This window comes from Drosophila tropicalis, unplaced genomic scaffold (genome assembly GCF_018151085.1).
Source record: "Drosophila tropicalis isolate 14030-0801.00 unplaced genomic scaffold, ASM1815108v1 contig_443, whole genome shotgun sequence".
NCBI classification, from domain to species: Eukaryota; Metazoa; Arthropoda; class Insecta; order Diptera; family Drosophilidae; genus Drosophila; species Drosophila tropicalis.
In genome coordinates, this window is record NW_027172907.1 from 4,537,845 (window position 1) to 4,560,335 (window position 22,491).

A 22,491-nucleotide genomic window follows, 5' to 3' on the forward strand; every position below is an offset into this window, starting at 1 on the left:
TAAATTTTCACTAATTAAAACGTAAAGCAAAACCCTAAAAATACACAACATAAAAAAATTTAAAACAAACAAAAAAAGACAATTCAAATAAAAGTTATGGAAACTTATATATATATATATATATATATATGTACACAATATATATATATATTAATACATACATATATATGGAGAAATTAAGAAATATCTTGATATTTTTCTTTTGGTTGGGGCTATTTAGACCGATGATCAAAAATAAACATAAGGCCAATTATATAACCGATACGCTGTCTACACTCAAACTCAGTGAAATGATCTGCATCTACTATATGGCCGAGAGAATAAGTGGCTAAGTGGGGGTTGAGTAACTTGAAAACACAATCCCATTCTGGGCGAGATAACTGGTTGTCCTTTGAAGGCCTGCAAAGGCAATGATGAGCCTAATGGATGGCGGCTGCAGATTTGACTTGCAAAATGACAAAAAAGAGCTACCTTGAAAATTGATGAATTTCCTAAGCCAAAAATCGAAAGTATTTTTCAGTCCCTTCATGGCTTCTTCGAGGCAATCAACCTAAGCACAAGTTTACTTTTTCACAGATTTAAAGTTCTGACAGTTTGAAAATGGTCAGCAAAACTCAAAGCCTCGTCTTGACAGATGTCAGAAAGAGTGATTCCTTTTTCATGCTTTTGACATTTGTTACAGTTTTTCTTTATGCTTCATTGAGCAGCAAAATTAGATCAGTTAGAGCCACTTAGACGCAGGCGCAGGGAATCTTCTGGGCGAGATAACTAAATGTCCTTTGAAGGCCTGCAGAGGCAATGATGAGCCTAATGGAGCAAAACCAGGGCCAATGAAGCATCTGAAGCAATAGAAGCAAGTGAACGAAAGAGAAATGGCAATAAAAATGGCGGACATCTGGAACATCTGTTGTAGATGAGAAATCAAAGTTAGCCCTAATCAGAATTAATTTGACAATTACTTACATACATTTACCAACACACAAAAAAAAAAGCTCATTACTTCACTCTCACATAAAAAAAAAAAGAAAATAAAAACAAATTGAAAAGAAATGCATTGGGGAATTATTTGGAATAATTGCTTTTTAGAATTTCCATTTATTTTCACTTAAACACACACACACACACACACACAAATGCAAGCCGCTCCTTACACCGACGAATTCTTTCTTTTTTTCTTTTGCTTTGTAAATTCTGAGGCTGCGCCGGGGACTTTACGCCGGAGCACCCCTTTTCAATCTTGGTGAATCCGAAACGCAGTTGAATACAAATTAGATAACTGTGTAGCATTTGCTTTGGCGAATTTATTTGCACATTTTTAATAAACAATTGAATTGCACTTGCGAAATAATTAATATTTTTTTGGGAGCTAAACAAAATGGCAAATATAAAAAACCGACGGTAAACTGAAAAGAGTTGCCAGACTTTGAGTTGTGTCAGTCGGCAAGCTTCAACTCTACGAAACGTCCTCGGTAAAAGGCTTGAAAATATTTATTTATATGTAAATAAATCCATGCTAAAAATTTACCTTGGGCATTTTATGTAACTTTTATGAAAATTTGATGGAGCTTAATCCTCTAAACGTATCCTGCAGTGCCACACCAATGGCCTGTCTGAGGATCATAGAAACGAATAACAGGATACCTGCACCAGGGCAGACATTTTGCCTTGAATCCCTTTAATTCGCCCGGGGCGCTTAAATGCAACAACAACCGTAAATCCAATTTTTCAAGATATCGTAATTTCGTCCAGCCAAAATGAATATACAACTGATATTTAACCGTTTTGCGGTTAACAGAGCGCTTGTGCATACTCTGTTAACCGTTTTTATGCTGTAAGTATTTTTTTGTTGTATTCTATCTGGTATTTTTACACTGATCAACAGCTGATTTCGGGTCCTCTTTTTTCGTGTTGTGGTTTTTCCTACAGAACGCTCAAAAGCGGCAAGTCGAGACGAACATTTAAAATTAAGGACTAAGACAAGCAAACATTCTCGCAATAGCCATAGGATTTACCTGCTCTCTTGTACGCAAAGACGGGACGCCGCAATCAGCTGATCTGGTGGGACGCGGCATAAATTTTTATCTGCCTGCCTGCCTGTCTGCTTGTCTAGATTCGTTTTCAAAGATTCTTCGAGCATTCTTTGTAAAGTATTAGTAATGTAAAGACTGTCTATGGATATGGACACAACTTCGGATGCGGTAACTAACACAAATACAAACACACAAACAAACTCAAATACAAATACAAATGCAATGTGCAGTATTGAGACACAACAATTAAATGGATCATTCCGCCTCCTTCAGTGTTCAATGTCATCGCTGGAAAGCGAAAGTGATCTATCATTGGCTTTCGAACAGGATCAGGATAATCATCAGGATGGTGGTGGATGTGACGAACTGCCAGCCTTCGATACACGTGCCCTCTCTCCGCATGGACGCACTCCGTCGCCCATTAACGATTTAAATCTCTCCGATATTGAGACACCCAAGCAACAGCCGCAGCATCAGTCACAACAAACGAAAGATGATCAGGCCAATCAACAGCTCCATCTACAAAGTAATCCCGATTTTGTGGCTCTACATGAGATAAATGCTCAAATTAGTCCTCCCAGCGATGCCAACGATTCGAAGAGCAATCTAGAGACCATATTCGAGGGCATTTTTCTGCAAACACCGCCGCGTGAGAAGACACCAAAAACAAGTCCGGGCTCCTCCTCCTCCTCCTTACGTTTTACACCGAAACGTAGTCGTGCCAATCTCATGGAACTTGTGGCCATGAATCGTATACAAAACGGCAAAGAGAATCTATCTCCCACTACCAAATGGCATTGTCAGTAAATTTCCAAAATAAATCCCAAAAAAATTCCTAAGAACCAAAGCCATAAATGACGACTGTCCAACCCACCTATCCAGCACCACCTCATTTAAAGACAACCCACTGCATCCCTAATCCATTCTTAGTCTAGACTTAAGTTTTCCAAAACATCTCTCTCCATTTGCCATCTATTATTCTGTTATTTTCTATTTTTTTTTACTTTTATAATGCATTTACACACACAGTTTGTGTATTTGTAACGAGAACACAATGATTTTATGATAGACATAGAGATAACAAGAGAAAAAAAAAACGAAACGAAAAATAAAACAAAGCATAATTGTCTTTCCATGTTTTAAACATTAAGCAGAATTGTTGGAAAATGATTATTGGTCTCATTGGATCGATCGGATCAGGTAGACTCTTCGATGTGATCTTTACCTGAACTTAGTTTCGAACTTGCCTGCGCAGCTGTTGAAATGTCATAAAAGGAACAGATATTTTTGGTATCAAGGTAATCCCGTGTCAGTTTCTGGACCAATGTTTGCCATCTATTCAATTACACTTGGACTGGCTTTGAGTCCTGGCAATTTCTAGTCCTAAGCATTGTGTTTACAACATTAAATCTATATCTTTGTGGTATGTATATCCAACTCTTTCTAGTCTATAGACTAATTTTCCACTGCTCTAACTCATGCCATTAAATGGAAATCTAATCTCAAAAGGGTTTTCTAGAACTAGAAAAGAGATCTTCAGTCGGTTGAATAGAGTCCAATCAGTTAGAGATTCCCTAGTCTGAAAACTTCAACTTTAACTCTAATCTACATCAGAAAATTCAATTAATATTTCTAGCATAAGTAAATATCTAAGTATTAAACCCCAAAATCTGAAAACAGCAACAGAAAACAAAAAATGTAATTCGATTTCTAATTTTTTGAACTTTTAAGGAAAGTCAATTAGAGAATGTTTAAGTTTTTGATATATCCTGCCAAGTAGATACTAGATATATAAAGAAAACTCTAATCAAAGGCCGACTACAAATTAAGATTTTCTATAGATTTAATCCTATAAATTTTTTCATTAATTTTCAAACTTCTTGTTTAGTTTTTGATGAATCATGCGAAATTGGTATATTTCAAATCAATTGACCGAGTATAACTTGAGATTTTAACTAATAAATATTCCAAAACAATTTCAAATCAATTGGCCTTGAGATTTCAAGTTTAGTCTTGACAGAAAATTAGTTTCGATGAAAAATTGTTAAGTTTGATGACCATTGAATCAAAGACTCTTAGGGAATACATTTTAAACATCGTAACTAATGAATTTTTAAAATTCTAGACTAGAATGAACATTAAAGAAAATTTTGTGAATTTTTTGACCTTTAAAAGAATAATAATAAATGGAAAAGAGGCATTATTCATTATTTATGTTTTTTAAATTGAATTTCAAATCAAAATACTAGTTTCTGGAAAAAATGCCTCTAAAGTCATACTTGTCGGCCAATTAAGCATGAAACTAAATTCTCAGTCAAAATATTAGATGAAACAATTCCAATTCCAATTTCTGGACTAAATGGGAAAGTTATTAAAGTCCAAAGAATCTAAGCTTGGTTTCTTTCGATTCCACTACATACTTAGACTTAATATTGGTAGAGAAAACCATTTCTTAAATTCTTGTTCAAACAAAATTAAAATGTTGACTGCAATTTGTTTGTTGTTTCTCTTACCAAACTATATTTGAACTTATTACTTTAAACCTTACCAACTAAGTGCTTAAACATGCTAATAGTTTATATATATATATATATATATACACAATTTTTATATACATATATTATGGTTTATAAAAATACATACATATATTCTAACTCTTCTTTGGAAGATCTTCTTTGTTTTGAATTTGATTTAACTTTTTGTTTTTTTTTTCTTTTTTTTAGCCATTTTTTTTTTTTTTTTTGGTTGAAAAACAGCACCAAATTGTTCAATATTATATGTAAAAATTTAAAATATATACACATTATCTTATTATAGTTTTAGTTTTAGATTTGTTTTGTTTTTTTTTTTTTAAGGGGACATAGAGATATTTCAAAATTACAATGGGAATGTTATTTACTTTTTAGAACACACAAATAATACAGTGTCTTTTTGATTGAGTTTGTGGGTTGTGGATTGACGATAGAAGGGGACGAGAGAGGGGCATTTTATTGGGCACCCACTTTAAAGTTTTTTTTTTTTTAAAGAGAACAAAAAAAAATAGAAAAATCAATTGCAATTTGAAAGTAAGTAAATTTCAGGAGAAACGGAAAAACTAAAGCTTCATAGATATATGTTGATGATGAGGTAGCTTAATTTTTAGTTGTTTTCTTAGATTACTATTTGCCAATCGTTTCTTTGTTGGTTACTGTCCCATCCTGTATTCTGTTCAATTGCCTGTTTATTGCTAATGATCCATCATCCAATTATCATTGTCTGGGGGTAATCAAATATTCTTCGCATGACGAGAGGCTGAAAAAACTTTCACTCTTAATAGACCAGGATTGACTTCTTGCCAGCTAACAAAGGAAAATCGAATGTTTAATCTTTTGATTCAGAGTGCTTGTTGATATTTTCAATGACTTACCGCAAACGTCGCTCACCCAATCTGGTCTTGACCTTATTCTTTATGGTCGATACACCATTGGCACTATGCAGACCACGGCCCGTAATGATAAATACATGCTTATAGACACGTGTCGTATTACGTAGACCAGTTATATGATGATCGAGAAATATATCCAAACAACTGATGGCCTCATCGGTGTGTAGATAATGTAAATCCAATAGATCGGGATTATTTTGAGTATGCTTGTGGACTTCTATAATGGAATTGGCAGCACGATGATTGAATGCATCAATTTTGGTTTTATGTAATTGTGCAATTTCTGAATAATAGAGAGCTACGCTGCCATTGCCTTGTTGTATGGCTTGTTTGGCCTTTAAATAACATTCGGCCTTCAATTGGGAATGATGGGCAGCCATGTTACGTGTCTCTTCAAAATCACGTAATGCGGCTCGTTTTGCATCCTCGCTAAGAACTGACGTAGCTCGATTTGATGAAGACGAAGATCTAGATCTTGATTGTTGTTGCTGCTGTTGTTGTTGTGGCTGATTCTCCCCACGTGCCACTTGTGCATTTAGCTAAAGAGATTAACAGATATGTATAAACAATTCGATATAATGGAAATTAGTTTCGTGTTCGGCTTACCTTCTCACTTTCTAGGACAACCTGTTTATAGAGTTCTGCACCACTCAATTCACTTTTCACTTCGCTATCGATCAGTTCAACAGTTTTACCATAATTACAACCAGTTGACTCAAATATCTCAAGCATTGTATTTTTCGCTATATCTGGAAATTTCTCACATAATTTCATTTTAGTTAAGTGTGTGGCTATATCATTTGGTCGCTGCTGTTGCCTCTGCTCTGCAGCTTGTTTTTCAGCCAATAATTCACTTTGATAGATTGTCAATGCCATCTCCATATCGAGCAATTCATTAACATTACTTGGCGATTCGGTATATTCGGCATATTTTGGGTTTTGCAATAAACGAGCGAATTGCTCGTCATCACGTTTCGTTTGTTGCCGTTGTTCTTCCAATTGATTGAATACCGATTCCATCCATAACATATGCAATTGTTTAACCAAATGTCGTGGTATAAACACTTTCGTATGAGGCAATTCCTGTTCGGGTGGCAACATTTCACCCTCATAGTGACAATGTGTACGCAATTGTTTAATTAAAGTTTCACCCAAATCAATTTCTAATAGAGTATTCTCCTCAGGATCCTCGTTATCGTCATCATCTTGTGTTGGTTGTGTTTGTGTTTCCATGGTAGCAGATCCTCCTCCACCAGGCGCATTAGCAATCATTGCTGTTGGCAATGGTAATGATAGATCGAGTATTCCATTGCGTATATCACGTATTTTACGAGTATGTTCCGAGTATTGATCATCACCTAAAAGAAAAAGAAGCGCAATTTTAAAAAAAGGTTTTGATTTAGGTAAAAAAAAAAGGTTTCGTGTCTAAAATTGTCCATCTCTAAGAACAATAATTTACCTATTACCTATTCAATTACCTCCACCAATCATATTCGATGGCATCTATCTATCTCCATCCTATTCCATTTCATATTGCTTCAAAGAAAGTCTATATCTTCAAGCCCCAACAAGAAAAAATACTGATATAAAAATAATATTGGACAGCTTTAGATCAACAGGTCTCGAATACACTCATTTTAGCTCTTAGCTTTTCTCTGTTCCCTTAGAATTAAAAAATATTAAAATATACGCAGCTCTTCTTAAATATCCATTTCAGAACTTGATTAAGTCTTATTCAATAGTTTTTCTAATCAACAAATTTGACAAATTTCACAATCATTTCACTTTTCCATGGCCCGAAATCCTTATCATTATCCCCCCATTTGAACTATCTTTCAGTATAGACTGATTTGGGCTAAAACTTGGCACAAACTGTTGTCTAAATGATCGTTCAATCTCTCTGAATAGAAGTTTAGAGACCACAAAATGTCTAAATTTTCTAATTCTTTTCATTCATAGATCAAAGGTTACCTAAAGTAAAGCAATTTTGTATTTGCAGTTGCAATTCCTTAGTATTTGTATTTGCCATTGAACCATTGTTGCGTCGGCAACGTTGTTGACGTTGCAGCTTGGGCATCATTTTCGGAGCTGCTGCTGATGATTGAATGGGCAATGGAGTCGCCGTCGCTGCCATCACATCATCCTCGGTTGTTGTTGCTACTACAAATCCATCTATACCCGTGGCCAAATTAGAACAATCGCATTGAAACTCATCCGGGGATAGGCCATCATCTTCATAATCTTGTGTGCTTTCCGCATTTAGTTCAGATTCTTTAATTAAAATATCAACAGCCCAATCCACATCGCCATTACATTTGACATAGAGATCCCAGAGTCCGGTGACATGTTTATTGGCATACATTTGCCGTAGTATAACAAAACCACTTGCCTCATTCGGGCAATCCAAAGAATGTCGTTGCAATAAACTTGAAATTGCAGTTTCATCATCATCGGTTTGCTTCTTCTCTTCATCATTCCGCAATAGATCGAGTATAGATGTTTCGTTTAGTGTACTTGATGATTTATTCAATTTGCTGCTTAACGGTGGAAATATTTCAGGGATTGGAGCCACTTGGCTATCATTTTGGGACCAATAATTGGTTGCATTCTGTTCATAAGGTAACCAACTGGTGGCATTTGCATTTAGTTTAAAGCAACTTGAATTTGGACTTATATTCTCCTCATTGGCAACAATCGTTGTGGCACTTGAATTGATTGTGTTGCTGCTGGTGGTACCAATGGTGGGCGTGGTTGTAGTAGCTGACGTTGGCGTTGGTGTAGGTGGTGCTGCAGGCGGCGGTGCTGCTGGCAATGCCAGCAATGGTGGCTGCTTTCGCAATTGGGGCAATGGCACCGTGTATTTCGTATTTTTTATAGACTGAAATAATAGAAAACAAATTAATAAAATCACTAAATGCTAGATTTAATATACATATGTATACGAAAAGCCAGGATTGAATTTAGACAGTGGACCAAAATACTTGGCTACCCAAAATCGAAAAACGATGGAGAATATCAAGAAATTAAAAATTTTGTACTTCTTATGCTCTTTTAAAAACAAATCTGAGAATCTTCAAAGTGATCGTGTAATTTTCATTAAATCCTTATACTGACAGACAGAAAAATCTTTATTTAACCAACCAAAAACTGGGCATTCAATACATCGTGCCATTTCAAGTCCCAGTTTCATTTAAAAGAATAATTTAAACTTTTTACAAACTTATCTGTGCATAAAATAAGCACCAACATTAAATATTTATTCAATAAACCATCGAACCTATTTTTGCGCTGTCTCTGATGTCATTTACTACATAATCTATTGTCTATAAACTACTGTAATCTTTTGGAAACTCAATTGACGACTATCTTTATGATAAGATCATGAAAAATACAACTCATTTTAAAGTCTTTCTAGCCCTTTCGAGCAGGCGAATTCGTTCCTGTGATTTTAAGAACTAGAATTGATAAACAATTGCTCTGCACTCACCCTGATCAATTCTGGCACTGTGGTTTTCTCAAAACGTTCCAACATACGTTGGATATTCTCTCGTGGCACCTGATGGATATTCTTCTGGGCCAATTTACTGGCCGATTTGGACCAAGTGGTTTGTGGTTCAAGTAATTCGATTAGATAGCCATATTGGATAGCAATTTGGACATATGTTTGCATTTCCCATATCATTATGTTGGTATTATCCACAATTATGGGACTCCAGCCATTGGAGGCTTTCTCCTGGACACGTTTACGATTCCAGGCATGGGCATCGGGTAACTGATTTGGATTAAATTGATACACTTGACGATTATTGAAAAAATAATCATCACTGCTGAATATAAAATCTTTGGCGGTCAATTGTTGGTGCTGGCTCTGTTTATCGAGGAGATGACTTTGTCTTAGTAAATTATCAGCCAATGTGGATTTACCACAACCAGGTGGGCCACGCATAATGATCATCAATTTTTGTCCAGCTTGGGCTTTCATGCATAATTCATTAAATTGTTTGCTATTGTTATTATTATTGTTGTTGTTGTTGTTGTAATTGTTGTAGTTTGTTTTATTCGCTGATGATGGACACATTCTTATGGCCGTGGAACCCGCCGTTGCAGCTGAGCTGGCATATTTAGCATTGGCAGTACTGTTTGAGCTCTGTTGTGGATGTTGTTGTCTCCGCTGATGATTTAGTTGATTCATCAATATTTCAATATCTTTGGTTGAATCCATCGAATTTCCCGCCATGGTGGATTATATTGTTTCTCGTTGGTCTCCGTCTTCGTAGTAGCTTGTTGATTCTATGGAAACGTAATGCGCATTAATCTTAATGTTGTCTTATCGCACACACGCACACACACCATCAAATACACACACCAACTTACACATACTTACCACACCAGCAAATCCCAACGATGTGATCCTATGAATACAAAAGAAAGATTTCGTCTGTCTTTTTTACTAGATTTCCATAAGCCTGAAGACGAATTCCGCTACTATTTGGTCCAGTTGACATCTATGTGGTGTGTGTGTGGTGTTTTAAGAAGGGCGGGCAAATTATCAAGTTTAACCGCTTTGGAATTGTTTATTTACATAAAATTTTAATAATTAACATTACCATTGCGTGCAGTTTGTTGCAGACCTAACTAAATTTAGCAACACTGCCGATAAGTTATCGACGTTGTTATTTCTCGCAATCGATAAATTCGCAGCTATCGATGCGATCCGTGGGTGTTATTGCTTATCGATAAATGGTTGGTTAAATGTTATTATCGGATATCGATGACCAGTGCATTGTCGATAAATTAGTCGAAACCGGTTTATATTGAAATTTTAAATTTAAACCTTTAATTTCTGTTTTTGTTTTGCGGTCAATGAGTAAAACTTTATAAAAATAAAATTTATAAATAAAATTGGCAACATTTTTGCCTAAAAATTTAATAATTTTGCATAAAAATATAAACCACAGACTGCTACACAGAACACTTGGAAGTCTTTTCAAAATGATCATTTAGTTTTTAAATATCTTTGTGGATTCATAATGTTTTCAGATTTTTCCTCCAATTTTCTTTAACTTCATCTTTATCATTTACATACTTACATTATTTTGACAGTTCTCGTAAAAAATTGAACAGTTTAGCTGTCACACTTGGCGTATACTTTATTTTTTTTTTGCTAACTGACGGAAGGCCACTAACAATTCTTACTTTTGCCTCATAGATATTAAAACAATAAATTTATTAAATAGAGTACAAATTTATTTTGTATATTTTTTTTTTTATTACAAATAATTAATTTTGACAAACAAAAAGTGCAAAGTGCAAAAAAAAAAAAGAAAAGAAAACAATGCCCGCAACCAAAGTAGCCGAGAGATGATGTAAAGATGGAAATGATAAAGATGAAGATGATGATGCACATTGGTCAAGAAGTTATCCATCCATTTAACCATTCAAAGCAGATGGAGCAGGGAAGTCGGCTAAATATAGTGTGTGTCTGTGTGTGTGTGTGTGATTGGATATCCTTATAGCCACCCATTTTTCTTTTTTCGATTTTTATTCTTGTCTTTAGAATTTGGAGGATTTGGCCAGATTGAGGGCCTCGGTTAACATGCGTCCGAAATCGGCATGAACTAGAGTGAAATTCTTGACAGCACGTTCCTGCAAGAATTGACTGGCATTGCTCAGATGATCGGCAATGTTTTGCACAAGACGCTTCTTGGCACACTTGTCGAGTGTGTGGACCCAGAAATCAGTGACCTGACCATAGTTATCCTCGGTATTGCCGCTGCTAAAGCGATAGACATCACCGGAAACGGGACAGCAGGTGGATAGGGCACGTGCCCGGGGACATTCTTCGGGACCGTTGAATGAATTGGGGAAATAATTGGGTGCTCCATCCTGATTATCGGTCACATTCATGGGTCCATCACGTTGGAAATTGGCAATCTTGACACGATATGGACAATTTACAGGAATCTGCAAGTAGTTGGGTCCCAAACGATGACGATGCGTATCCGAGTAGGAGAATAGACGTCCCTGCAACATCTTATCGGGTGATGGTTCAATGCCAGGCACCATGTGAGCCGGACTGAATGCAATTTGTTCGACTTCGGCGAAATAGTTCTTGGGATTACGATCCAATACCATTTTACCCACTGGCATTAGAGGATATTCCTTTTGCGACCAGACCTTGGTCAAATCGAATGGATTATATTTGAATTTCTTGGCCTGCTCGAAGGTCATCACTTGGATATACATGGACCAGCTGGGGAATTTGCAGTTCTTGATGCGATTATACAAATCACGTATGCTATAATCTGGATCACTCGATGCCAATTGTTCGGCAGCCTTAACATCCAGATTCTTGATGCCCTGATCCGTTTTGAAATGGAATTTTGCATAGATTGGCTCGCCCTTGGCATTCACAAGCTTAAATGTATGCGAACCATAGCCATTCATGTGACAATAGCCATCGGGAGTGCCACGATCACCGAACAGGAAGCAAACCTGATGCGTCGACTCCGGGCGCAAGGTGAGGAAATCCCAAAACATGTCCGGATCCTTCAAATGCGTTTGCGGATTACGTTTCTGGGTGTGTATAAAACTGGGAAACAGTATGGGATCGCGAATAAAGAAAATTGGTGTATTATTGCCAACCAAATCCCAAACACCATCCTCCGTATAGAACTTAATGGCAAATCCTCGAGGATCGCGGGCCGTATCAGCCGAACCACTCTCACCGCCCACCGTCGAGAAACGCACAGCCAATGGGGTACGCTTCTTAACCTTATCGAATATCTTGGCGGCACAATATTGCGAAATATCGTGCGTCACTTCAAAATAACCAAAAGCTCCAGCACCCTTGGCATGGACCACACGTTCGGGTATCCTTTCGCGATCAAAGTGAGACATCTCATCCAGGAAATTGACATCCTGCAGTAGCAGGGGGCCACGTGGTCCAACCGATTGTGTGGCATCCTTAATGCCAATTGGTGCACCATTTCCAGTGGTAATTGCTCCCGGTGCCACCTGTAAAAACAAAAAAAAAAAAAAACTTTCGATTATATAAACGTTTCAAGTTCAAAATGTCATCTAATCTAATCGAAATTCACTTTCTTTTAAAACACACAGCAAAAACAACAATCACACAACAATATTTATTTATAGTTGCAAAAAGTAAAACAACAAACATAAACATAAAGATTATAGAACCGGCTAAAAACAAATGAAACCTCTTATCACCCCACGTTCTCAGGTGGGGGTCTAAGTTTTCCATAAATTCCGTAATTCTCGTTCACTTTAGCTATTCTACTTATTCTATTTAACTTTTACTTTCTTTTATTTCTTGGTAAGTTTTCCAGTTCTTTCTTTCTTTCATCCTTTGTCATATTTTGTTGCTTTATCTTTTACATTGTTGATTCTTCAGTTAATGCTAATCCTTGTGTATTCTTGTATTCAATTCTTTATCTAATTGTCTTTAATTTGTTAACTCGTTTTATCACGTTTCTATTATCATTACTGATTACTCTGTTTTTCTCTATTCACTTTCTATTCCTTCGACTGTTGCTTCTGCTTTTTAATTCTTTTACTTTACCTATTTCTATCGATTATTCTTCTAGCATTCATATTTCATTATTCCTACTTCTTCATTTCATATTTTTCCTTATTTTTATTTTCTTCTTCTTTTGTCTTTGTAATACCCTTTTTTATATATAAAAGTATTCTATAGCATTTATCTATTATTTTTCTCTTTTTTTCTGTCATTCTATTTTATTGAATAATAGTATTTTTCTATTATTTTTCTATACTACTTATAATTTCCTTCTATTTTTCTTCTATTCTGCTTCTGTTCTTCTCTTCTTTTTCTATTCTTGTTTTATTCTACTTTTGTTCTTTGTATATTCTTTTTATTCTTATTCTATTCTTTTTCTCCTCCTCTCTTCTCTTTTTCATCCTTTTGTTCTTCTTTTCTTTCTGCTCCCATTATTTTTTCCTATTCTACTTTTTGATTACTATTCTATCCAATTAGTTTTCCCCAATCTTCGTAAATTTCCTTTTCTAATCTAATTCTCCTTTCTTTTTACTTTTCAATTCTTCTCTCATCTTTTCTCTTTATTCTCTTTTTGGTTACTTCTGTATTTCTATACTTTTTCTTCTTCAATTTCCTATCTATATTTATGTATATTTCTATCTTTTATTTCTATTTCATTATTTATTTATTTTCTAATTATATCCTTCTTGTTTCTTCTATTTATTTAATAATTTTTTTCTTCCGTTTCGTTTTATTGTCCTATTATCATATCTTTCTTTCCCTTTTGTCTATTTTCTGTATTAAGTTGTAGTTTGTTTCTTACAAAACTTTCCAAGGCTGAACGACTGATATTATTTTTTTGATCCCTTTCTCAAGTTATCCTTAAATATGTTTATCAAGTTTATTATTATTTTTAAATCTAAATATTTGTTTTTGTAACTTTTCATCATCATTATGACTCTTGTTATCCCAATCCTTAGTATTTCTCCAATAGCTTAGGGCTTTCTGCTTCTATTTTGTATTCAACAATTCTCTCACTTGTTGATCCATTTTGTTAGTCTTCCGCTTTTTGTTGCTTCTCCTTTACTTTGTAATTGATGACTAAAAACTTTTCACAATTTCATCTGAAATTTATCTTTGTGATAAAACTAATCGCAATACACAATAACAGAATATAGTATATTCTGGAGATCTCTGCTGTTTGATGTAATAATCATTTCACTTCAAATATTAGCTATTGCATTTGCGAGGTGTGCGTACGTATTTAGTAAACGACTCACAGAAAGAGGAGATTCTGGGCACCAAGAGAATACTGATAAGTTAGTGGTACGATGTACATATATATAGTATCAAATCGGTTGCAATAATTGTGAAATAGCTTAAATGCCGGAAGATTTCCTTTAATTGACGGAAAACTAATATGATACACCTTTTTATAGATGATTTGTTTGATTCTATCCATGATCAAAAGAAGACTTTTGGTTAAGGTTTTTCAAACATTTTTCTTCTTTCCCAAAAAACAATTTGCTTTTACTTTCAAGTTTTGTTCTTGTCTCTTGTGATTTGCAATCACAATTGTTTGCACTTTGAGACATCAAAACAATATCAACAACAAACAACAACACAATGTGGTGGGGCCACTTAAGAGGGCAACACACACACACACATTGATACATATATGCATGTACATATATGCATATATGTATATGGCTAGATAATGCCAATTTAAAAAAAAAACAGTCCTCTATCTATCTATCCTCCTACCGAGTTCTTGATAAGACGCCATGCAAGACCAAGAACTTGGCAACAAACAAGAGGACAGAGGGGAACATTCCATTTAATTGCAATCATGTTGACGGAGAGATGAGAGACAAAGCAAAAACAGAAGGAACAAAATGTAAATGAGGTGTTGTCATCATAAATGTTTACATATATATATATATATATATGTACCTTATGGGTTTATCAGCCTAAAAGATATTAACCTGAAGTATATAGATCTCCAAAGAATACAAAGTATAAAAGGCAGACAGATGAAAAGTTTTAGATGAAGTAATAAACATGCTAAATTATTAAATTTTTTCAACAATATTCCCAATATATACATATATTAAAATTGTTTTAGTTAGCAAGCGGTTTGAATAAACGTTAACGATTGCCTTCTGTATTTAGATCAAGTACTAAAAATGTAAAATGAGTCATATTTTAGAACAACATTTCATTAAAAATAAAAAAAACTCTTTAATATTGTACTAAATAGAACATTATTGACCAATTTTTAGCATTTAAAATTAGAAATTATTCCTTGTTATAAGATTTCAACATAAAATTGAATTGTTTTAGTTAGAAAGATAATATTTTGATCTAATCTTTAATAAATACCAATTAAAAATATTAATTAAATCATGTTTTCCTACAATTGAATAATTCCTTGCTAAAATAATTTCAAAATGAAACGTTTTAGTTAACAAACTATAATAATAAATGGATTTTGGTTTCAAATTAAGACCAACTGTAATAACTGTACTAAAAACAATAAAATGTTAGTGTAAAAGTTAAACACAAATTTTTGAAGGAAATCGTATTGGTCAATAGGGTTTTCTTTTTAGTTTTGTCACCCTTTGATTTTTAGTACAGTCAACATTAAATTGCTAAACTTTTAGTACATTGATTCATTAATCAAAATGAAAGTTTTCAAGCGAACTGATTAGGTAAAGAGATTAGATGTATCTAAGATTAAAGTACAAAGTAGTTAAAAGAGATTTTTGGAATTTTCAAATGTTATAACTGTAAGGAAAAAAAAAAAAAAAAAAAACAACTTCCAAGTATGATTGAAATTCTGGCTTAAGTATTTACAGACATTTGACGACTGTATCCATAAAAAAAAAAGTAATTCCATTGCTCACACCCCCAAAAGAAGGGAACATAAAGAGGATCACATCAAATGTTAGCTCATTAAAACTTAAAAATTAAGTTGAGTTGTTTATTTTGAATCACTTTTATATGTTTACATACATACAACAAAGAAACAGAACAGAATTATACGAAAACAAAGATTGCAGCACATTCACAAAAATTTGAAATAAAAACATTCCTGCAATTATAAAATTGCAATGTTTTATTATTAACCAACCAAAACAAGGTCACGAACTGCACAACCCGGCAATTGGCCAGAGACGGCGATGATGTCAGGTGGTGAAGGTGGAGTAGGGGCAAATCAGGGGCGAAATCTGATATATCCAAAAACATATTCTCACATAATATGCTTGTATATAGATTGATTTTGAATGACATAAGAGCCAAAGAGAGTTGCGATTGGCTTGCCACGCCTGTTGCAGTTTTATTTGTACGAACTGCCTGTTGAACGAGTTTGGATCGTGCAACCAGTTTATGCAACACTCTCACACACACACACTGACAACTATGAGGCCTAAAGGTTCACCTGAGTTTATTGACTTCAATGAGCAACACACACACACACAAACAACACTTGAATCAAAGTCGAAGTCAACGAAATGACGAAATGAAGCCTTGGTTAAACATTATAAAACTAAAGTTTTTTGTTGTTTTGTTCGATTTTAATTAGAGTCAGTTAGTTAGTTAGATTCAATTAGAGCCAAATCATGCGGAACTGACTAACATAGTTGAAAATATGAAATATATGTATACTGGAAATTTCTCTTCTGTTTTTCCTACAAGTCATGGGCCAATACAAAACACACTCCCACATTGTTGTCAGATAAAATGTACGCGATAAGACGTCAGTAATAAATAAATTCCCCCATCATCCTATATATATATACATATACAATACACACTATACACATATGATAATCTATTTGCCCCAATTCACTTATCAAAATTGCCAATTCATCAAAGTGCTTTCGGCCCAAGCCCACCCAGCCATTACAATAATTTGTTTAGTTTGAGTCATTTGAAGTTAAACTTCTTCTCTTAGTTTACGTGATCCATTGGATCACCCACAAGGTCAGTTACACCATCTATTCAACTTGTTAAGATGTGTCAAGTCTCAAAATCTAAGTAATATTTGTGAAAATTAACACTGCCTAAACCAAAACTCAAATCAAACACTTTTTCATGTCTTTAAATCATTTTTCATTGCCAGAAAACAATTTGAGTAAAATTATATAGTCGTAGAATATGAAATGGAGTGAAACCAAATGGTATCGATAGGGTAATTTAATTTACAAACTTTAAAGGTATTTAAAAATAAAATTAAAAACACTTTGTCAAGTTCTTAAATGTATTTTTATTGCCAAGAAGCAATTTCAGTTTTATATCTACTCGTTTTAGTTAAATGCACGTAAATTTCAAAAGATAAGAAGAGCCATAAGTATTTCGATATGCTCATTTAGTTTCCGAATTTTATGTTTATTAAATTGAGAAGGAAATTAAATACCAACTACCTGAAATCATTTACACTAACTCACAAAACAATCGGGCTTTTGACTTAGAAATATTCGAAAGACTTCAAAGGCTCTTGGCTTAGAGCAATTCAAAATATGATTCTGAAATACTCAAGGGACAAGGAACATAATTCAAAACAAGCATTTTGGTTTTAAAAAATTCAGAAATATTGAAAGATTAAATAGGTCCTTGTCTCAGAAAGTAAGCACATTCCGAATTATTCTTAGAAATATTGAGATTTGATTTTGAGAATTTTCACAAAATGGGCTGAATCAAACTGATCACTCCATTCCCTCAAAAAAATACAAATGTCAAAAAATTCTATTCGTAGTTTAAAATATATTTCAAATTTATCAAAAACAGAAGATTAATTAATCCAACAGACTCAAAATACCATCAAACGGACTTAAATTAGAGATATAGTTCATAGGGATTAAAAACTTTTTTCAACTCGAATCCCAATATTTTGCATTGATATCAATGAAAGGATTCTATCAATCTAGTAATCAGGATACTAAATACTTTGTAGATTTTAAAAAATTAGATTGTTTAAGGATTGGAATTTTCAATTCCATTTTTGACATATTTTTCATTCTATATCTTTTAACTACTGAAAATTTTAAAATGCCTAAATTAGATTTATTTGAAAACTGAAAAGAAAAAACCATTCTATTTGAATTTCGCTATGAAAATATTTGAAAAAATATTAAAGCGAAATATTAAGTTTCGAAAAAATTCCCTGATAAATTGCATCAAAATATTGTGAAATGCTTCATTGAAAACACGATTCGTTAATAAGCACAAAAAGTGTTTAAACAAAATTATGAAAGATTCGTTAATATGTATACCCAATATATAGACATTTGAAAAAAAAGAAGAAGAAGAACAAATAGCTATTTATGTGGTGAAATCTATTTGGATTTGCACAAACCGATATATAATATAGATTTTTGCAAATAACAAAATGCAATTTCGAAAAAAAAAAAAATAAAAACACAAATCGTGAGAATGAAAACGAAAGTGCAAATAAATTAGCACACAAAAGCATGAAGAATAATTAACAAAAAGCAAAAACTGAAAAAGAAATGGAATACAAAAACCAGAAAATCAGCAAATTTCAATCAAGACCTAATCAAGATTCTATATACTTATACATACATGGGTAATGGGTAATGAAATTTTAACTTGATCATTTTGTTTTTTCTTTTTTTTTTTCAAGTGTCGATAAGATCATCAAGAATGAATGTATATATACATATACATACATATGTCCATATGTATGTAGTTAGATTAAGGTTCACACGACGATTGACCAAATTCGAATTCTAAATTCAAAAATTGTGCAACAAAGTTCGACTCTTATCAGTAAGCTAACAGTTTTATATTTTGGTGATAAGATTTTAGTACAAATCCAAGAGAAAGGTTAATACAAAAAAAGAAGCAGATTGAGAGAGAGATAGCTAAATCCACTTGAACTTTGAGCCTTTTAACTTCAGTTGCATTACACTTTATTCGGCAGATACATATCATATATGTGGATAAATTTAAAAATATATAACAAAGCAAACTCTGTATCTGAAATATAATTTGTTTCTCTCTTTTCTTTCCTTTTTGCCTTTCTCTTTTTTGTTAGTTGTTGTTGTTGATTGTTTTGCTTTGTTTTTTTTTTTTTTTTTTTTGGGGCCCGGCACGCTCTTTGCCCCTTTTGCCTTGACCCCCCCTCCCACATTAGACAAAGTGCCTCGTCCCTACGCACACTTACCGTTTGGGAATTTTTGTAGTCAATTAATTGATTCGATGCGGCATCTCGTGAAGCCATTTTTGCACTTGTTTTTCTTGTATCTTATGGATAACCAGAATTTGGAGCGTTTTAAATCTTAAGAGCACTTGAAATTTATTTTTTATCGGTGATTTGTTGTTTTATTTTTTTAAGGTGTGTGTGTGTGTGTATGTTGTTTGCTTGGCGTTTGCTGTTGAAGCGGCAAAAAAATTTTGTCAACTAAAGCGCTTGCAACGCAGTTACATTTGTTTTTATAGCAAATAGTCAACAAACTAAAAAAAAAAAAATATATAAATAAAAGAAATATGTTAACTGACTGGTCGTCTCAATGTGAGTCTGTTAATAACAGAATGCCTCACAGTGAGTCTGTTAAAAACTAACATTATCATTTGCGAGCACATTTGCTAGTGGCAAACAGCTGTTTACAATGTTGTTCTTGTTGTTGTCAGTTGAGTACTTTGTACTTTTGTAAATTATACCTTTTTGACATTTAAAAATGTGAATTAAATTCGTTTCGATAAAAAATTTTAGAAATAAAATTTAATTTTGGGAAATAAGAGAAATTCCATAATTTTTTTAGCCATGTCGCAGTCATGCCTATTCTGTGATATAGCCAACGGCAAAGTGCCAGATACCAAGTTGGAAGTTGAAACTGATGAATATGTTATATTTAAGGATATAAAACCTGCAGCGAAATTCCATTATCTCGCAGTGCCAAAATTGCATTACGAAAGCCTCAACACGCTCACCAAATCCCATGAGCGATTGGGTAAGCTGCCTTTATATTGTGGATAATGACTCCAAGAGATAATTCTAATCTTATCACCTTCAATTTCTTTCAAGTCACACGCATGGAGGAGGGACTGCGGCAGCTATTGGCTCAGCAAGGAGTTGACATGAATGAGGCTCTGTTTGGATTCCACTTGCCGCCATTCATCACAGTGAGACATCTTCATATGCATGCCATCGCACCACGCTCCGATATGGGCTTTTTGTCCAAATGGATATTCAGACCCTCTTCCCGTTGGTTCCGCTCGGTTAGCATAATACCTTCCCTGCATCTACAATTTGTCAAATTTTTCACACATCTCACATCCTTTTTTTAGCCCGATGATGCTCGTTTTTATCTCTACCAAAAGGAGGAATAGATTAAAAACCTAACTTGGATATTGCAATTTGTGAAGTTGCCTTTAAATTTTCATTATTAAATTTATGCAATTTATTGAAATTGAACTTTTAAATAGCTAATTTTTATTCCAAATTATACGTATTAACATTAAATTGAAAACAAATTACGTTATGCCAACAACAAGACCTCAACATTGCCTTAAATATAAACAATAATTGCTTAGAGTCAAATAAAAAACTTCCATATATATGTGGCTTGGCTTTGAATTTGTAGGAAAATGAAGTTTATCCTTTAAATATAATGTCAAGATGGTTTGTTTAAAAGTGAATAATAGGATATCAAAGATGTCTTGGAGAAAGCAGGTAACTTTCTCTCTCTGTCACTTTCATGCAAGCTTGATATCTCTTTCTTTTCCGTATACCTACATAGTTGGAAAACAAGAATTTGAAGTTAAAAATCAGTTCAAAAATTGCATGAATGGGTATTATTCTTGTATTGCCGTAATTGGAACTTTATTAACTTTTACATCATAATATTAACCTACTATTATGCATTCAGTTAACGATTTCCATTCGAAAATCACAAAATCTATATAAATTTTTCTATATTTGTACGGCAATCCCATTGACAAGTCAAATTTTTTTTTAAACAACAAAAAAATAATAGTGAAATTTAAATTAAGACGTAGCACAAAATTAATAAATTATTATCCAGCATAATTTGAAAAGGGGAAACCAAAATTCGGATTCCAATAAAGATTCCTGCCTTAAAACAAATTCACATAGTCAGTACATAAAGCTCTCTCCAAAATCTTGAACAAAGTCAAAGAGGTTGTCAAATTACGTTTTAAAAGTCATCTATATGAATTAAGTTTTCTAAAATGGTCTTTCGATTCAATGGCTTAGCCGCCGGTGGTGCCAGCCAAATATATGTCCAAATGTGGTCCAGTTAACTGGATCTGTCGTCGCTTTGGAATAGGCTGAATGTGAGGTAATCTGGTTCCATTAACAGCGTTTAAACTCAATAAGGGTTCGTCGTCGTCCGTGCTAGTGACACTAGATTGGCTCATTAATTCAGCTACAGTAGGAGGCGGATGTTGTTGTTGTTGTTGCTGCTGGGCAGCAGCTTTTAATGATGCCAAAGCCAAGGCTGCTGCACTTGTTGAGGCTGTATGTCCCCTGGGATCTATTGTCGTAGTAGTTGTGCTCGAGGGCTCCTCATCCACACGACGCTTTCGCATATTCACATTGCTCTCAGGCCCTGGGGCGTGCATAAGGGATTGACTCTGAGACGATTCCGAAGACGTCCCTGCCTTTTGACTGGAGCTAACATCTGAGATACTATTGCCGCTTGTTTTTTGCCGCTGATTACGATGGCGGACGGCGTTTTTGACTTTTGTTTTGTACACTTTCTTCAATAATTCCAAACAGTTGCCGCAGATTAAAGTGCTGGGCCGCATTTCCACATTGAGTCGTTTGGCAAATTTAAACATTGAGCTATCCTCTATCGTTGTGTATGGCGCAGTAAGTTCATGATTGCCCAGGCCACAATACCTTTTAGCTTGCACTGGTTGGTCCATCTTTTTAGGAAATTGTTTTGTATCGTTAAATTTAAATTTAATTCCAATAAACTGGCGGCGTTGTCTCTCCCGCCTAATAATTTTAGATATTCGATAAAAAGACGCGACTCAACAGCTGGTCTAGTGAGAGATACACAGATGTAACGCAAAAATATCGTAGGGTGCTACGCTCGATAAAATGCTTGCAAGTCTATCGATTTTTTTTTCCAAAACACATTGGCAACACTGTTGTGCGTCAAACCGCCTCGGCAAGTTCGATGGTTGCCAGATCATCGGTATGAGTTGGCATCAATTGCTCGATGTTCGACCGTTTTTTTGCGGCGAATGATAAATACCTACGGCGAATTTTCAATTTTTAGCAGCGAATGTTAAATTATTTACGGCGAACATTCAATTTTTTATGGCTCGGTCGAATTGAACAGAGCCGCGGCGAAGTGGGAGATAACATATGGTTCACAGCGATCAATTTTTTTTACGGCGAATGTCGAAAAAGTTACTGCGAATGGGCAAAGAGTTACGGCGAATGGTCAAATAGTTACGGCGAATAGTCAATTTTTACAGCGAATATACAATTTTTTTTATGGCTCGGGCGAATTCGGCCT

General features: G+C 34.3%; 5 protein-coding genes across 7 annotated transcripts; 2 read left to right on the top strand and 3 right to left on the bottom strand.

Annotated features, from left to right (window-relative positions):
- The first annotated feature begins 1,897 nt into the window (after nucleotides 1-1,897).
- On the top strand, nucleotides 1,898-3,180 carry LOC137573924 (uncharacterized). The gene is made up of 2 exons (XM_068286010.1): nucleotides 1,898-2,198; nucleotides 2,304-3,180. The coding sequence occupies exons 1-2, from the start codon at nucleotides 2,172-2,174 to the stop codon at nucleotides 2,835-2,837; spliced, it is 561 nt and encodes a 186-aa protein (XP_068142111.1). The 5' UTR covers nucleotides 1,898-2,171; the 3' UTR covers nucleotides 2,838-3,180.
- A 1,924-nt stretch (nucleotides 3,181-5,104) lies between these two features.
- LOC137573700 (uncharacterized) lies at nucleotides 5,105-10,094 on the bottom strand. Of its 2 annotated transcripts, none has more exons than XM_068285698.1 (6): nucleotides 9,839-10,094; nucleotides 8,942-9,744; nucleotides 7,426-8,332; nucleotides 6,061-6,812; nucleotides 5,437-5,993; nucleotides 5,105-5,368 (listed from the first exon to the last, which is right to left on the bottom strand). In XM_068285698.1, the coding sequence occupies exons 2-6, from the start codon at nucleotides 9,689-9,691 to the stop codon at nucleotides 5,296-5,298; spliced, it is 3,039 nt and encodes a 1,012-aa protein (XP_068141799.1). In that variant the 5' UTR covers nucleotides 9,692-9,744; nucleotides 9,839-10,094; the 3' UTR covers nucleotides 5,105-5,295. The 2 variants fall into 2 exon arrangements, with proteins under 2 accessions (XP_068141799.1, XP_068141800.1); XM_068285699.1 differs by having other exon boundaries at nucleotides 9,829-10,094.
- A 585-nt stretch (nucleotides 10,095-10,679) lies between these two features.
- On the bottom strand, nucleotides 10,680-19,479 carry Cat (Catalase). 2 transcript variants are annotated; one of them, XM_068285700.1, is made up of 2 exons: nucleotides 19,164-19,479; nucleotides 10,680-12,471 (listed from the first exon to the last, which is right to left on the bottom strand). In XM_068285700.1, exons 1-2 carry the CDS (start codon nucleotides 19,218-19,220, stop codon nucleotides 11,008-11,010), a joined length of 1,521 nt encoding a protein of 506 aa, XP_068141801.1. In that variant the 5' UTR covers nucleotides 19,221-19,479; the 3' UTR covers nucleotides 10,680-11,007. The 2 variants fall into 2 exon arrangements, with proteins under 2 accessions (XP_068141801.1, XP_068141802.1); XM_068285701.1 differs by lacking the exon at nucleotides 19,164-19,479 and adding an exon at nucleotides 14,012-14,067.
- Nucleotides 19,480-19,631: 152 nt separating this feature from the next.
- LOC137573838 (adenosine 5'-monophosphoramidase HINT3) lies at nucleotides 19,632-20,414 on the top strand. Its single transcript, XM_068285891.1, has 3 exons — nucleotides 19,632-19,950; nucleotides 20,025-20,218; nucleotides 20,288-20,414. The coding sequence occupies exons 1-3, from the start codon at nucleotides 19,764-19,766 to the stop codon at nucleotides 20,327-20,329; spliced, it is 423 nt and encodes a 140-aa protein (XP_068141992.1). The 5' UTR covers nucleotides 19,632-19,763; the 3' UTR covers nucleotides 20,330-20,414.
- Nucleotides 20,415-21,211: 797 nt separating this feature from the next.
- HipHop (HP1-HOAP-interacting protein) lies at nucleotides 21,212-21,889 on the bottom strand. The gene has a single exon (XM_068286133.1). It carries the CDS (start codon nucleotides 21,887-21,889, stop codon nucleotides 21,212-21,214), a length of 678 nt encoding a protein of 225 aa, XP_068142234.1.
- Nucleotides 21,890-22,491: the final 602 nt, after the last annotated feature.